This window comes from Zosterops lateralis, assembly GCF_965231275.1.
Source record: "Zosterops lateralis genome assembly, chromosome: 7".
In the NCBI taxonomy this organism is placed as follows: domain Eukaryota; kingdom Metazoa; phylum Chordata; class Aves; order Passeriformes; family Zosteropidae; genus Zosterops; species Zosterops lateralis.
This window is the reverse complement of record NC_139767.1, coordinates 15,430,401-15,447,611: the sequence shown is the minus strand read 5'-3', so window position 1 is coordinate 15,447,611 and position 17,211 is coordinate 15,430,401. Positions and strand designations below refer to the sequence as shown.

At 36.2% G+C, this 17,211-nt stretch overlaps 1 protein-coding gene across 4 annotated transcripts in view; it reads right to left on the bottom strand.

The window, feature by feature from the left end:
- Positions 1–694: 694 nt before the first annotated feature.
- Positions 695–17,211, bottom strand: part of SESTD1 (SEC14 and spectrin domain containing 1) — a 50,213-nt gene continuing 33,696 nt past the window's right edge. For 2 of the 4 annotated variants that reach the window (XM_083865102.1, XM_083865103.1), the window contains 9 exons: positions 14,426–14,548; positions 10,977–11,171; positions 10,257–10,371; positions 8,952–9,111; positions 6,285–6,366; positions 5,852–5,974; positions 4,768–4,959; positions 3,754–3,875; positions 695–1,435 (listed from right to left, as the gene is read on the bottom strand). In XM_083865102.1, the coding sequence (XP_083721228.1) occupies positions 1,306–1,435; positions 3,754–3,875; positions 4,768–4,959; positions 5,852–5,974; positions 6,285–6,366; positions 8,952–9,111; positions 10,257–10,371; positions 10,977–11,171; positions 14,426–14,548 (1,242 nt within the window). In that variant the 3' untranslated portion in view covers positions 695–1,305. The remainder of the gene's footprint in view (positions 1,436–3,753; positions 3,876–4,767; positions 4,960–5,851; positions 5,975–6,284; positions 6,367–8,951; positions 9,112–10,256; positions 10,372–10,976; positions 11,172–14,425; positions 14,549–17,211) is intronic. The other 2 variants (XM_083865101.1, XM_083865100.1) reach the window with 1 other exon arrangement.

The window sequence follows — 17,211 nt, the reverse complement described above, 5'->3', positions numbered from 1 at the left end:
AAGAAGAGAACACTATCTTTACTGTGAGCAAAGTATAATGTGATAAGAGTAGTTCTCTACAGTTGTTTGTTCCACACACAGTACTCTAAAATGGTCCCACACCATCTTCCAAAAATATAATTGATGTATAAGATTGCTTCCTGAAGATTAAGAAGTTAACCAAGCCATGCACACAGCTGATTTGGTTTCAATCCAATTCCATTCTCTGAATAAATTTCATTTTATTACTAATCTCATGGTTTTAAGTTATGAACGTCATGTTAATTTCTCTTTCATTACATGAAAACCTTTAACCGCAAAGGTACCAACAGGGATATTCACATTATCCAGGATTCTCAATTCAAAGGGAAACAAAGGATTTAGAAATAAAGCACAGGAGACATGTGCCAGTCTTACAAGGGAACAAAACTATGATTAATATAACACTGACTTATGCAAATACCATCTTACTTTTGTGCTAGTATTGCTATCAGAAAGAAACAGAAAAATAGCCTGGACTTTCGCACACATCAAAAAAGTTCAAGAGCAGTTTCCCTTATATTCTATACAATACATTATAGCTACAATGTATTTCAGAAGAAAAATTATTCAGACTTTATAAATATATCAGGGGAGTTATTATTTTTACTACCATTTATCATAAAAATGTAACAAACAATATTTGGAAATACAGACCAGAACAAATTTATGTTAGATTTTAAAAAGATGATTTTTATTAAGCACAAACAGCTTTTAATACATTATCAATACAAATAAGAAAACATCTGTTTAATGAATTTGATATATCAAAGATCTGATGGGCAGGTTGCATACTGGCACGATAAAAATGATTTTTTTTTAAAGTATTTCAAATGAAAATTACAGGGTTACCACAGTCTACACTGCAGGTACTTTCCTTACAGTCTAAAATTACTACATCACCTGGGCATGGGGGGAAGCAAAGGACTAGAGTTTCATAATATGGAACTTCTAACACTTTAATTAGCACCACTCAAAGCTTGCATCAGCTGTCAAACTAAGAAGCAGCTGACAGGTCAGGTAAAGCTTTACAGCAAATTTCAGTGCAAAGTTTACAGTTCCTTTTCATAAGATACTTGGAGTCTATGGTTTCATAGCATGTTAAATAATTATGGCTTGATAGATGTACAGAATTAAGATGCTGAGAACATTTACTTTGAAAAAAAGATGAGACTCGTAACAGCTGTGAAATGCATTTTAATATATTATATCAAATTCTGTAATATGCAAACAACATGCTGGATTACAAACTGAAGTCCTGTTATGAATTCATAGACAAGGTCAGTATTAGCTCTCTGGAGTAGTGGCTTCTGGTTGTCTCAGCTGCTGCTTTTTCAGGCTAACTAACTTCATCTTCTCTCTAATGTGTTCTGCTGCAGAAGCCATATCACTTGGGCTCCCAAAGTACTGCTCAGACCTAGAAAAAAAACAAACCACAATAAATTATCAGTAATAAGTAAGTCAGTACATGAATACTGTTAATTGCAGTAGAAAACACAAAGCAGATAAGAAAAATCGCCACTTTTTCCTCTTGTCATTTAAAAGCCACTTTTAAAAGGCTTTGGAGACTTAGTGACAAGATTCAATAGCAAATTTTTATGCAATTGTTATAAATACTCAGTTAGAGTTTCATATCCAAAAGACACTCTCAACCAAAGTTTGAGGGTGGTGAGACACTGGCACAGGTTGCCCAGAGAAGCTGTGGCTGCCCTGTCCCTGGCAGTGCTCAAGGCCAGGTTGGATGGGGCTTTGAGCAACCTGCTCTAGTGGAAGGTGTCCCTGCCCATGGTAGGAGGATTGGAATTGGATTTTTAATGTCTTTTCCAGCCCAAACCATTCTGTGATTTGAACAGCAAGGCACTATTCTACAAGCACAACTGGATGCTCCCCAACACACTTTCTTACTTCCCTTCTCTTGTCTCTCTGACAATTTTGATACTGTGACAATCTGTGATACCTATCTATACATGAATTCTGAGTTTATAAAATTGCCTCATTATAAAGGACTCTTCACATGTTAAGTCAACCACATGCTGTCAAATTATGCCATCTACCTCTCAAATGGAAAGGAACACTATAATGGCTGTGCAATACAACAAATTCAAATACAACAAAGAACAGCTGAAATATTAGGGAAACCACTAACCAAACTGTCAGCAATGGGAGGGTTTAAACAGAATATGTGTTTCAGAAGAACAGGTATTAAATCTAGTTACAAAGCAGAGAATCTGTACACTTTGGAAATGGTAGTAGGACAAAGGACTTTCAGAAGGTAAAAGTGGATAGAAAAGTTATTCTATGCAGGAATGGGGACTCATTTGAGGAGGTAACTGGTCAGACTGTATAACTGCACATGGATCACAGCATTTCCTCAGAGAGCAGAAGCCATGAACAGGACAGGGGACAGTGACCTGAACTTCCACAAAGATACTGGCAGAAGTCTGAAGAGGTGAACAGGCTAATAAAAAGCCCCCAAGCATTTATGATATTTTGGATGTTCTCAAATCTCAAACTATTTCTAATAATGAGCAAAGCCTTTGCAAACCCATTTGTTAAACACTCCAAAACCAGAATGCCATGATGAGCAGGGGGTCCTGAGATACAGTACAACTACAATACCATTTTTGTGAAGGGGGACAAGCAAAACTCTGCTGGAATGCAGAGAGGTCAGAAATAATGCTCAGGACTGAACAATTGCTACTTTTACCAGGTCACTAGAATCTGCTGTACAAAAGTTATATAAAAATACTTCAACAAACACTTCTTGATCTGGTTTTGGGTCAGTTTTTTGTTTGTTTTTTTTCCCCCCACAGCTATAAAATCCCCCACTATTTTCAAACATACTATTGAAAGAACAGTAAAAATCACTACTAATTCAGGCCTGGGACCATCTTCATGATTAGCACTCCATATTGAAGGATCTATATTGCAGAAGGCATAGAGCATTTTGGAAATAAGATGACAATTTTTCATGACCAGCTTCCTGCAACTGTATTTTGCAGATTGACTTCAGATAACCCTTAATTGCAGTTGCCTGATGCTCTCTCATAAGGTTTCAGCCTCTAACTCAATATACTTATTTCAGACCTTCTTCATTATAGTATGGCATCCTATGCACCAGAGACTTGTTCCACAGCTTGGCTGTAACTCACATAGAAATTAACTACCAGCTCTGCATAATAATAGACATGGTTAAACACAGAGAACTGAGTTTTATTATGGCTGAGATTCCAAATTCAATTTGCTCTTGTAGCTCAAGGGAACTACCAATTTAAAGTTAGTATGAATACTTCTCGAGGGAAGTACTGTTTTGTTTACTGAATAAATCAAATATAAATTAATCTTCAATATACTGGCTTAGATAGATAGAATTGCAAATAAATAAATAGAAATCCTGTAATTCTCATCTGGTATCTTTTTTCAGGGAGAAGAGACTGAGACTGGTCATTCTTCTGTTACTTCTGCATACTGAACTGATGCAAAGTCTGTATAAATCTAATAATTATTTTGTGTGAAAAAGTCACTACTTTAAAAAGGTGGTGCATCAATACTTATTAAAAATTCTTTCCCATCTTTTCACAGAAAGCAGGCAGGTCCTATTTCAAACTTTATAAAACAATGTGCTCACTTTTCTATTTTGGCAGTAAGTCTTTGGGATTCTCCGGCATATGAGACTATTTTAAAACTTTACCAAAAGCATTATTCAAAAGGCATTAGAAAAACCATTCTACATACCCATCAGGATAAACTACAGGCACTGTTAGTCTGTCCAACAGTGATTTCCCAACGGCTTCAATTTCATCAAATTGATCCATATCATTAAAAGCATCAGGCTGCTCTGGACATTCCTGCAAGATCTGTTTAATAAAAGGAAGAAAATACAGAATAATGAAGTACACACAGGATAACATGCAGTTTTTAAAGTGCCATTAATTGGCAGAGTGAATGTTCTTTTGGCATTTTTGCTGCCACATTTATATGAAATCAACTGACATATAATTCAAGAAAAGAAAATATTAATTAAAGTCTATTAAGAAGACAGTTCAGGGCTACCACTGTTTTGTATGAGAATGTTTTATGTTACTTCTGAGAGGGAATAAAAAGTAATCTTCCTAGACAATATTCCTGCAACAAATGTGAAATGCATAAAAATAGTGACTGACCTCATTAAACATACAGTAATGTAAGGTGGAAACCCCATGGTTAATGAAGAGTCCCTTATAATAGGTTTCAAAACTAAAAGTCACATCTGGCACAGAACAGGTAGGACTAAAAAAACCTGAACACAAATCTTTCCAGATGGAATTGTGACACAATACTTCTCACTCTGCCACTTCTTACTTTTTTCCACAGCATGGGCAATACACCTTTAACTCTCCAAGGAACTTAAACAACTTGATAGCTTTGTTTCATAACTTGCACAAAGAAGTGTTTTAAGAGGCTTTTTAGAGTTATAGACTAAAAGACACAAAGAAATGCTTTATCATCAATAGCAGAGTTCCCATTTGAAGAGTGCTATTCTCCTTTTTGTTAAGCAGGCCCTATACCAATACAAGTATATGAAAAATGATTACAGTAAGTACTGAAGTTAATGGTTGGAAAAATATATTTAAAATCTTCTTTCTGCCTTTTCTGTTTTTTTAGTATTTAGAAAGGGTAAATGTACACACTGACAACTTCGTATTTCTTATATTTTTTTTGCCTGAATTCAGTAAGAAATTTTTCTTCTTAATAAAACACAACACTCACCTTTTCAGCAGTTGAATGAAATGCAACAGCTGTTTCCAACCGGTGTACTCTTTCTTCAGAAGTCACTGTAAACTGTTTCCACACTCTGTTCAGTCTGGGAAGTGTGTCCCCTGAGGACCTTGAAGTGCATCGCAAGGACTGGCACAGGACCACTGTTGCCTGCAGTAACTGTCTCCCATAATCGTAAGTACTCTAAAAATTGGAGGGGATGGGAGAGTAAGTGCATGTACAAACTCTGCACTTTACCTGGGAGCGAAATAGTGTCTTAAAGCAACAGCAGGCAAGTTAATGGAAGCTCAACAATTTAGGTTCACAAAGTACATTGAACTAATCTTGACTACTAGGAAATGCTGGTGAAGTGAGAATAAAACTGTGATGACCAGACAGTGCTTTCACTCTTAAAAAAAAATTCCAATATTTGCTGCTGCCTAGCGTTCACACTGGCTAAAGAAGAGAGCTTCCCAAAAATTCTGAACAGCTGTTTGGATCTTCCAAGGGATACTTGATATCCACTGTTGAGAGGACTGTCTCCCTGACTTCACAGGCATCATGTCTATAGTCAGCCAGCATCCAGGTGCCCCAAGGCACATCACTGTAACAGCAAATGACTCTCCTGTCATCATCAACTCTTATTTATCAAAAGAGAAAATCAGTTCCAATGCAACAGGTAAAATTAGAAAACAGCTTATCTGTTAATTAACAAGTCCAAATTAGACACTCTTAAAAGCAGTAAACGACTGACAAAGCACCTGACCAGGTGCTTTGGCCCAGCTTGTCAAAATGAATTCTAAAGACTGTTTGAGACATGTCTTTCAAAAAAGCCAGTGAACTTTGGTTGTTGGCATTGCCTATGTGAAGGTTAACTAGGGTAGTGCCCTGCAGCACTGCTGCTCTTGACAGAACTGCAACATCTCATTAGGCCCATTGCCAACTTCAGCAATCAATTTCTTCACTCAGGCACTGAGGCAAACCAGTAAGACCAGTGTCAGCTGTTCAATGACTGTCCCTACAGATACTGATCTGTTTAGGAGAGCATGTGAAACTGCACAAACCCCATACTGCCAAAAAAAATAACACATTTCACCTGTGCAACATCAACAAATTTTCGATGTTTCTCCAGTAAAACCTTTGTTTCTTGTGCATCATCTCCCAGTCGGATGTGTGTCTTCAGCAGAGCATCCAACAGTTCACTTAACCATTCTACTGCCTTAAAAACAAGCCAAAAGAATAAAAACTAATACATTAAAAAGAAATTAAACCAGAAGGGTGACATTACTTCAGTACTAGCATTACTTTTGATACAGAAAACAAGCTAAATGAGCTGTCACAAGCTGGTAGATTGTGCATGCAATTCCCAAATATACTATTTTCAGACATTGCTATATCCCTAATTTTCACTGTACATATTCCCTAAATGTAACTAATAGTTGAAAGTACTGTAAAACTACCAGCCCCCATAAATCAACCCAGTGGACTACAAAGAACAGGATGATGAAATTCAAGAGGTATTTCCACACCTGAGCAGCATCCTCTTCACATTTAAATAACTGCACCATCTGAAGCATCTTCAGTCGCCGCACATCCACCATATCCTCACACCTTAAAGAGCAGCACAGGCACAGTCTTCAACACATGCACAGCAGATAGAAAACACTCTGACATTGACAATGTTTTCAAGTGAAAAACATTAAGATACAAGCATTCATGAAAAGGTGATCAAAGCTGCTTAGCTTGGTCAAAATATCTAATGCTGCAGAGAACAATAAGAAACTTGCAATAAATAGAACTGAGCACTCCAAGTCACCAAAATCATGATCCTCAAGATTCCTGATATGGCTAAGCTGGAGGCTGCAACACCAGACAGCTACAAGGTCTTGCAGCAGCATCCAGGCTCTTTACCTTGCTGCACTGGTACTGGTACTCTGCAACACAGAGGCTTAAGTAGCTAAAACAGACTTTATGCTACTAAAATACAGATGAGAGTTGGCTTCGACCTGGCATAATTCTAAATTGCACTGTTTGTTGGGGGCAATGTTTATTGATGAATATGATGAGGTTGTTTAAAAGATAATGCATTTTTCCACTTTTCTTTTTAGCTGACTAAGGATGGTAATATCTCAACCCTTATAGGATGGTGTCCTTCGCTTTACTTGTCAGAAAGCATTTCAAAATCTAATCAATATAAAAACTGACTCTAATTATCTTGTCCTGAGTTGAGTACTGTTTGCAGTTCTTTCTCCAGAATACCAATAAAAGTGTTCAAAGTCCTTCTCTTTCCACAATGAGACCTAAGCTAATACATCTAGCAGAATGCTTTCCACTTCAGTTTCAGAGCCTACTAAGTAGACAGCAAGACTCATGCTTCTGTTCAGTGCAAATGGAATTACTAATGTCAACAACAGTTGGCTTTATAAGCAGATGTAGAAGACTGTGTGCATGATCTTTTTCAAACTGGTTACAAACACACGCTCTTCCAAAGAACAGTTTGTTAGCACGCTGTGTTTTGTTACATGTCCTGCAATGCTTACAGAAAGGACATCAACTGCTCTAACAATTCAGGAAAACATTTTATAGATTCCAAAATCATAAATAAAGCAGTAAAATGCCCCTAAAAATAAACATTACAACATGTAACTAACAAGAAACATTCAACAGAACTTGGGAAAAAAAATAAAATTAAATGTTGCAAAAAATATTATTACATGCTACTGAGAGATATTTAGTCCTTTTACTTTTTTGTCTCTCATCCAGGCTAAAAAACCTTGTTTAATCATTCACCATCTGAAAGCTGCTTCATACCTTTGTCTGGAAATATTGATGTTTTAGTCCTCTGACATCCCACAATTCTATAACCCTTCCGAGAATAGGGACCAGAATTGTGCAACACAAACACAAATGGACTACCAATCTATACAGTGACACAATGACATTCTTCTTTCAGTTTCTTATTTGTTTCCTAATAATTCTTAGCATTCTACTTGCTTTTCCTGTGTGTTTGAACACCAAAGCAATTTCAACAAGTTTTCCAATGTTTATCTTTGAGTTCATAGCTGATTCAGAGTCCATTAATGTGTATATAAAGTCTTTCCTTCTCCCAGGTACATCTCTTTTCTGAGTGTGGAATTCCAACTGTCATTTTATTGGACAGTGACACGTCCTCTGTAGCTTTCTGCAGCTGGCCCTCTAAACACAAGTATTGCTTGAATAAATAGGATTCAGAGGGCACACTTAAAACAATATTCTCCCTTAGCACTACCAAAACACATTTTCTTACACTAAGCTCCCTAAGAAAACAGTTTATGAATAGTAGAATTAATCTGTAAAATGGGCAATTTGATCTTCACTAGACCTTGTGGTGCCTAAAGGCACCTTTTTGCTCAGCCAATGCCCTCAAACTTCAGGCCCTTTCTGTGCACAGTATTGTATTGTCTCAGGGGTTCCAGCAGTAATATTGGCAACAGCATCTAATTCTTTCACACTGTCGAATAGAAAAAAAAGACAGTACTACAGAAAGCCTACTACATGTTTAATTACAAATAATCCAATTTCGGAGAAAGAGGACGATGGCAAAATCCATCCCTCTTATAAATTCAACTCTACAAAATTTTTCCCAACTGCAACTTCATCCCCCATTCTACATAATTTTCCAAAACTTGTAAACCCCATGTCCTGGGCGTTTATGAAAATCTGTGCCTCCATTTTGTATCCTGTCCCCTTCAACACCATTTCATTTGTCATCCTATCTTCAAGAATGAAAATACCATACTCAAAGGATAGAGCTTGTGATAAAGAGGATAAACAAGGCTGTTTAATAATTTGACATCCATCACCACTACTGTAGTCATATTATACTTCCATCTCAAAATGCTAACATATAATGCTTGCATATTTTCATAGTGTCATATAAAAGGAGCATTTTTTTAAGCATTTACAAGCTCAGGAAGGCATTCAAGTACTCCATCCAGTATCAAAATATAAAAGGTGCTTGTTTTCAGGAATATGCTACAACAGATTAGTCAGGGAAGCTTCTGTCCCATTCAAGTATATGATAAATATAAATTACAGTTGTAATACATCCCTTAACTGAATATAAAACAAAATGGGCTCTTTAAAACAAACTAAATTGTCTAAAAAGTGACTTGTTAACACACAAAAATCTTAAAGGCTAGAATTGTTGTTCTTGCCTTTGTTTTCTTAGCTGCATATCTTCCATCACTCCTTGGATATGGTCCACATTTTCTTTGTTTTCAATGGTCACATCTTTCCCATAGGCCCACGATGCCTGGTTAGATATCTGATCCAGAAGACTTTGACCTTTCTCACGCAAGCCTTGCAAGCCCGAGTCTAATAAGAGAAAGGAAAAAAAAGGTCAATAATCACTCAGAATTTTGGTGGGTTTTTTCCTCAGTGGAGAGAGGGAAAATACAATAGAGTGATACATGGATGAAGACTGGAACCTGGAAAATGAAAAGGACATTACTATGTCCTCCACTGCCTTTTCCAACTCAAGTTTGAGTGAGCATTTGTCTATATTAACAAAGAACTAAGGCTTTGCTATTTTATGACTAGCAGATAACAAGAAAAGGAATAGAAGTTGACAGTGTGTTAGCTTTTCAGCATATACATAGCTAATTAACGTCTTTCATCCACACAGTTACATAATTCCTAAAATAGTTATCACTGCTAAGCAGTTGTAGCCTAAGTGTTCTTCCACTGCTGGCAGAAGTTACTACTTTATAATACATCTGATATGGCTGATACAATTTTCTACACTGAAATTTGCCAACTCTTGGGATGTGCTGTTACATCTCTTATTTGGCAGTTCTACTTCTGTCTTCCTGAAGGAATATTTCATTTATGCATCAAACAGTTATGTTCCAATCATACCTACTTCTAGCATAAATTATTTTTTTTGCAGCTCTTTCTCCCACAATTTAATGAACAAGCTGATCACTGTAGACCCATTCCAACTGCAATAATTTATTCCATATGCTTGACAGTGTAACAACCTTCAAAGTGCCATTTACTAACATACACATTCAAAGTTACTGCAAAACACCCAGTACAAGCATTCTAAAACTGAGTGGATAAAACCTTAATCATCAAGGCATCAGCTCTGGAGACCAAAAGATCATCTAAGCACTATAATCCCAAGTCACTAAAGAAGATTAATGGGGGAAATAAGTTTGTTTACAGATGAAATGCATGATAATAGCATATAACAAATAAACATACATATTAGATGTAAAACATGCAAAAGAAAACAGTTCCAGATCATTTCCCCAGACAAAACTACTACATAGCAGATGGCATAAGCCACCCCAAAGTAGCACAGTGAAACCTTACACAGTGAGGAATCACAAGTCATAAGACCTTTTTTCCCCCTGCTTTTTTGATGATTTTAAAAAAGGGATTACTGTTTCTTCCCCCTGTAATGCACTCGTCGTTAGAATGTGTGTGTGTCTGAAATGCAGAAATATCTTGCTTACCAACACTTTTCAATTTCTCTTCCAGTAGTTTCAATGTTTGTTGAATTGATGCTCCATCTGCTGGTGCTACATCCACACATAACATTCCCAGTAAACCATCCAATTGCTGAGACAACTAAAATGTAAAAACATAAATGCTGATACTTAAAAAGAAGTTTAAGCTTCAGATGGTTGGGTCTACAATCTTCTAAGTGCTTGGGAATTTGTCATTTTCAAATTTCTCTTTGCAGCTACAGGAAATGAAAGTCAAGATGAAAGATAAATGACTCATCTGCCTGGTAGAAATCCAAGAGCATGCATCCCAAGATGGTGGGAGAGCAAGAAGCCAAGATTCTATTGTTTTTTAAGAAAAATATAGGAAAGGAACATGCCATTTTACAAAAATACACTATGAAAATTACAACAAATTCCAGTTCAATTAATGCATATGCCTCTAAATAAAAAAAGAGGGGTGAAAAAGTAACTTTTCAACTAGTCACCATTTTATTTCAAATACTACTGAAATGTAAGACATATTGCAAAGTACTTCCCTCCTAAAAAAAGGGGGAGCCAATTTTCTCAGTGTTTCAATTACAGTAACGGATGACTTACAGCATTTTCCAAGTGATATTATATTTCCCCCCATTTCCCTGAATATTTTTCCAATGTTTTCAACATTTCCAGTACTAAGACAGTAACGTATTGACAGTGCCTTAAAAAAAATTAAAAAGAAACACTTACATCCTGGGCAACACTGTGGAATTCAAGTGCTGCTTGTAATAGGTTCTGCCTGAATTCCAGCTGACTGGCCTGCCTGTAACACACATCACTCAGCTGTTGCTGCAATGCTTTCAATTCCACAAGGTCCTCCTCATCCCCTGCATTTAGAAGAGCTGCTATCTGCTGATTAAGCTCAACATAAACAGCAAACCACTCCTAGAAACACAAGAAGATGAAGAATTAAAAATGCCAAATACAGTTTTATTTCTCTTAAATGGTACACATCCAACTGTAGGCTAATAAATAATCAGATTGAAAAAGGAGGTTATTAGAGATTGTACTATCTCAGAGAGAAGGAAAAAATATTCCTGATTTCAAATCAATTCTCAAAGTGTTTAGCAGATGCTAATACATGCATTGTCGCGTAAAAAAATTACTGCAGAAAGACGGGAAGAGTTCAACACATGGCTTCTGTTCCCAGCACAAACTTCCACCAAAAGAGGAATTCCATCATCTTAAAACAAATTTCTAATGCTTAAATGTCTGTACTGGTCTACTGAAATAAAAGATGACTTTTGCCAAGGGATCAGCTATTATAAAAAGCTGTTCACAGGACTATCCAGATGTTACTTTCAGTGACATGATTGAAACTAGCAATAATTTCCTTAAAATGTTTAGAAAAAATACTGCTGTTGACAAAGTGGAACTAATCTCTCTGTCTTCTGAACCAAAGAGAGCCTATGCACAGAAATTTCAAAATTATGCTTTTTTTCTTATTTAAGGAAAGCTTTATACTACTTAATTCAAAAAGTGCAGATTTGTTTTTCACATGGCTTGATTAGTGAATACATACATAAGATTTAGTTGCGGTTATCTTGTTCGTGTATTTGCAGAGGAAGATAGTTCAAATATTTAACAATTTGGAGAGATTTAAAAACAGTTTGATACATCCAGATCACATTCACATCTTGCATGACTGAGATGCCTGTAAAGCAAAATGTGTTTGCTCAACAGCTCTAATTTTGACCTTGAAGAGTCCTATGCATTTCTATGGAACAGCACCATCTATTGGTCTACAATATTTGATTTAATTTGTATTCTTGTCTCGCTCCTATTGGGATGTTTAGAATTTTGTAAATTATGTCTTCAGCTTTTGCATCATTTAGTTACAAATCATGCAAAACAGAGTATAAATAACCATATTCTGGTTTTTTTTTCTTTTTTCCCAAAGCTGCTTCTACCATCTGCTCACAGAAAAAAAGAGAGTATGAAAAGAGCAAGGAGGGGAATAAAGAGAAAGTAATGAAAAAGTTAAATTAGCAATCGTTCATAAATTCAGGAGCAGAATAAATCTCTCATATGTCCCAAAAGGGGCAACTTTGATGACATAATGTGAAAGCATCTTCCATTGTGACACATGTACTATAAATACACACATTCAGCACAATCAGTTCACAGAACATAGCTCTTTGACACTGAACATACAAATCCAGCTAAATGTAACATATAAACTATAATATGAGAAGTCAAAAAAGTTTAGATTAACATGTTTAGGGATTTTGGGTGGGGGTTTTTTCAGTTTTTATTTTTAGCATTAAAGTAAGTAAGAATTGCAGTAATTGATTTTGATCAAGCTATCAGTAAAATTAAGATACCAGTAAACCAGATATAAAAAGTATGTTTCATCTGTTTCATGGGAGAACTTAGGCACAGTTGTATGTGACAGCTCAAACCTATGGAGCAAAGATCTGCTCAAAAACAACAGTTCTAGTGTATTGCTCATGCATAAAACTATCAGAAAATTAACACACACACACACCCACCCCAGCAAAAATCCAACCACTGTCTCCCCGCAAAAAAATCAAACAAAAATGCACCCTATGGAAATTTTTTTTTCACTACAGAGTAAATTGAAGTAAAAAAGTATCTTCAAATCAAACATTTCTGCAAGTCTCTTCAAAATACTATAATTAACATTAAACAGGTGATGAAAGAAAGCAAGCATACAAACTGTCAATTCAGTTATTAGGAGAGTAAAAACAGGAAAACAATGAAAGAGGAAGCATACAGTAAAAACCTAAAGGAAAAGCCAAAGCACATTTTTCTGGTGCTGTTGACAAAAAATGGTTTTAATCTCTAAACAGGCATCTAAATTTAAGGTAGTGGTCTTCCAATTACTTCTTTTGATATAAAATAAAGGGGTTTTTTTCTGACTGTTATTTCTGCAAACTCCTGCCAGCACCTGAAAACCAAGTTGTGTTCCATGCTGCCACTGCTTCAGCACACTGTAGGGCAGCCTGCCAACTTCAGTGGGATTTCAGTGATTTCAAGGACTGCATTTAGCCCCAGCTAAAGCACAGTTCTCTGTTACAGATATCAAAGTGTGTTCAGTCCTGTTTTCTCTTTTCAGATTGAAATACTGCTATAACTAAAAGACACTCAAATTTATTTTTGTCAATGAAGTAGGCAGTCTAGGATGTTTGTGTTTGTTTGTTTTGTTTTTTCCTTTCCAATTAGGATTTCAACTGCATGACATTTTACACTTCAGAAGGTACTGGTTTCCACACTGCTTGAAGAGCTTGAAGCAATGACAAGACAGAGGAGATGGGATTTACTTAATCAAACATGGACACCCACACTGCTGCATCCAGCAAGGAAATCACACTCACTGAAGGTGGACTCAATAGAACTAGTGTTGTCTAGGGTGCTGTGTTTCTCAGACTAAACGTTTGGGGGTTTTTTTTTCCCCTTAATTTAAGTCTGAAAAACTATAATCCAGTGACTATTTTTGTTGACATGACTGCAAAAAGAACTTTGGAAAAGTGGACAGAATTGTCAGTGTCTACATCAAGGAAAGTCAGAAAAGGTGAACAGCACTGTGAGCAAAGTTCCCTTTAGGAATACTGAATATTCATAACCTAATTACAGTTAATCATCTGATGAAAAGACAAAATTCTACTGAAGCTTAGGAAGTATTAAAAATTAGAAGCAAAGGCATCAAGTTAGTGTAGTTACAAAATAGCATCCTCATGATTTCATTATGAACATAAAGTATATCTAAAGTCTTCATCACTGAAGGCCTTAAGCCAGTTTCAGCTGCTGGTAAGTGCAGTCTAACAGAGACAAAAACATTAAGTTATTCGCCTGAGAAGTGCAGGATTTCTCAGACATTTTGGCAGAGAGAAGGAAGTAAATCTATTCCTTCTACTCTACATGAAAATTTAAGAACTGCTGTAACATACTAAACCCAAGAGAAATCACAGCTAGAAAGCCATAATTTTCTACAATGGGAAAAAAAGTAATATGCAATAATATTGACCATATTAGTTCTGTAAATGCTCAGGTAATTTCCTCTGTAACTCATCATGCACTATGCAAAATTCCAAGACACTCATAACCAAAACACATTGCTCATAATTACATGTATTTATAATTATTTTGATAGTTGAAAAGGGTATGGGAAATCTCACACTGTGCTGACTCTCAATCTCTTCATGTTTCTGTTGCAAAGCTTGTGAAGCTCTAATGGAATCTCCTATTCCCCACTGGGTTCTTAGCTGTTCCGATCCAGGTCCTTCAAGCCAATTGACTACCTGTCAATATGATAAAGATGATAAAAACAAAGTAGCAAATCAATCATACAAAAACTGGTATCAACAGAATTTTGTAACACAAGCAGAAATAAAAATAGACGTATGTTTATGAAAAAACAAATATTGTTCAGCTGTAAAAATCTTGTTATTCAACCCATTCACATCCTTCAAAGTTTTAAGCAGAAACTACTTTCCATTAACCTTAGCCTGTTAGCTCCACAAAAACAGGTGGCAGCTACGACAAGATTTTTCATACCAACAACTGTCATTTCATATCTCTTGTCAACAAAAGAGCTCAAAACACAATGATAATGGATCTCTTGTGTTTAAACCACAATTTTCTTTTACCCAAATGATTACAATGCACAGTTGTACTCAACCTCACACCTGAGAGCTTTCTCCTTTTTTGCTGAATAAACCAACCCTCAAGTACAGGATACACACTTGTTTCAGAATTAAACTTACACACCAACTTGCTCAATTCAAACAACAGAAATCTGTTACTGAGAGTTTGTGGCCACATCTCATGGAATTTGCCTTTGCACAATCACAGCAACACAACTTTGGACTATAGTATTAGATATTATTTTGAAACTGTTTTCTGATGCAAATATTAGTCAAAGCAAAGCAGAATGTCTCAAGTTTTGCCTTCCTTGCACAAATTTGAATTATCAGATGATATCTATGGAAAAATTTCCTGATAGATTTTTAAATATCTGGGAAACAGAGATAGCTGCAATGAAACCAAGTACAGAAGTCACTTACTACTGGAGTCCTGAAGTAAAAAAATGCAGGAATACCTCCAGATTCTGGACCTTAATAAAAAGGCATAGGAAGCCAGCTTCCTGGCTTTAATGTGAGTCTTGTTTAAACATTGATCACAAAGCAGCTTCACACAGATTTTCAGGAAACATAACACAATACACAATGTAGCCCCATAACCTCGAAGACAAACGAAACAGGGACTAATTGGAGCATTTTCCAAGTGCTGCTAGACTGCATTGCAACAGTAAACAAGAACAATCATGGTTACACAAGGCTACTCAATTCACTCCATCTTTCAGTCACTGCCTATGCTGCCCTTTTTTTGCCCCATGCTGCAACACTGTTTCAGAGCATGTATTCATTGCTCCAAATGCATTCTGAGTCTTCCTTGTTTTTATCATTTCTAGGACAAATTAAGACTCTACAGTTGCAGGTTCTTTTTGTTTAAAGAGAAACTTCCTGTTGTGCTCAGCACCTCTGCACAGCTGTTACAGGTTAAATATGGAACTGACCTAGAAGTGAAGGGACACAGCAGATGTCCCCCTCTAAGGTCAGCGTGGCCTGGAAATGTCCTTACACACGGAAATAACAGTTCTCATGCAAGTCTGAAACAGTGGACAAGGCTACTGCTCAGCAGTTCCCCTCTCTGCCAAGACCCAAGACCACCTCCCCATTACAAGTTTCCAGCAACGACTGCATTGACTCTGCAACTGCTTAGGCCAGCACATAGCTGTTCTTGTGACAGAAGCTTAAACTGAGGAGGGAGGAGTTACTAGGGGACACGCAGAAAAATGTGATGTAGTTTTCAGAAAATAAACTTAAAATTATTAATGACAAAACTACTGCAAGACATCACATGTATTTTTGTGACTTAAGATTAGGAAAATAGTAATTAACACCTCTGCCTAAGGAGGGGCAAAACCAGAGTTTATCTTAACCTACAGAGTTAAAATAATAAGCAGCATTTAGAAAAACTGCTTATTACAATACATCTGACAATCATTGCGGCCTTTACATTACAAAACGAAAGACAAAGGAGAGGAAAACAAAAACATGGAACAGAAGCAAGAGAGGTAATTCCAAAGAGAGGGTAGTATATTGAAGGCATAAGGGAGAGAATTGATTTTGGATAAGAGGGCTTTGAGATAGGAGTAAGAACTAAGCACGTCACAGTAAGGAGAAGCAGCAAATAGTGAAATTGAAACACAGAAGCAAGCCAGGAGTGGTTAGCAATATAAGATGGTACATAAATAATGAAACAGGAATGAAATTGTAAAGAAACTAGCAGAAGATCAAAACACAAAAGAAAAAAACAGCAACACAAGGGAAAAACACCCATTCTAATTAAAGTGCTGCAAGTACTGTTATATGGCAACTTCTGTTTATTTTGTCAAAATAAATTCCACATTTTGCCTCTATTGGCTTCCTTCTGTACATCATAACTTCTTACTTTTAGCCTTTAAATCTATTAGTCTAATTTTTTGCTGTTAATCCAAAGGAAACAAAATTATTTCCTCGATTTAGTAACTTTTTCTCAAATATTTGTAGGCCATTTAGAAAGCTTTTAAAGGCACTTTGAAAAAACAGATTAGTTTGGCAAAAGAGCAGAACACATTCTTCCTGTGTACTGAAACTCAGTTCACTTGCCAGGTAACATCTGTAGTGTACACAGAGCAAACAAGTAACTATTTCTACTACAAATACTGCAAAATGAGGCTAAGTGATGGGAAACAATTCTATTTAAATGCATTAACAATGTCAGTTTGCCAAAATAGGATAAAAATCAGATCTTGTTCAACCACTAAAACTTAAACACAGGAAAATAACCTCACCTGATTTTACCCACAGCTGTGCTGATATGCTCTATACAGCATTATATTAATCTCTCATATTTTTAA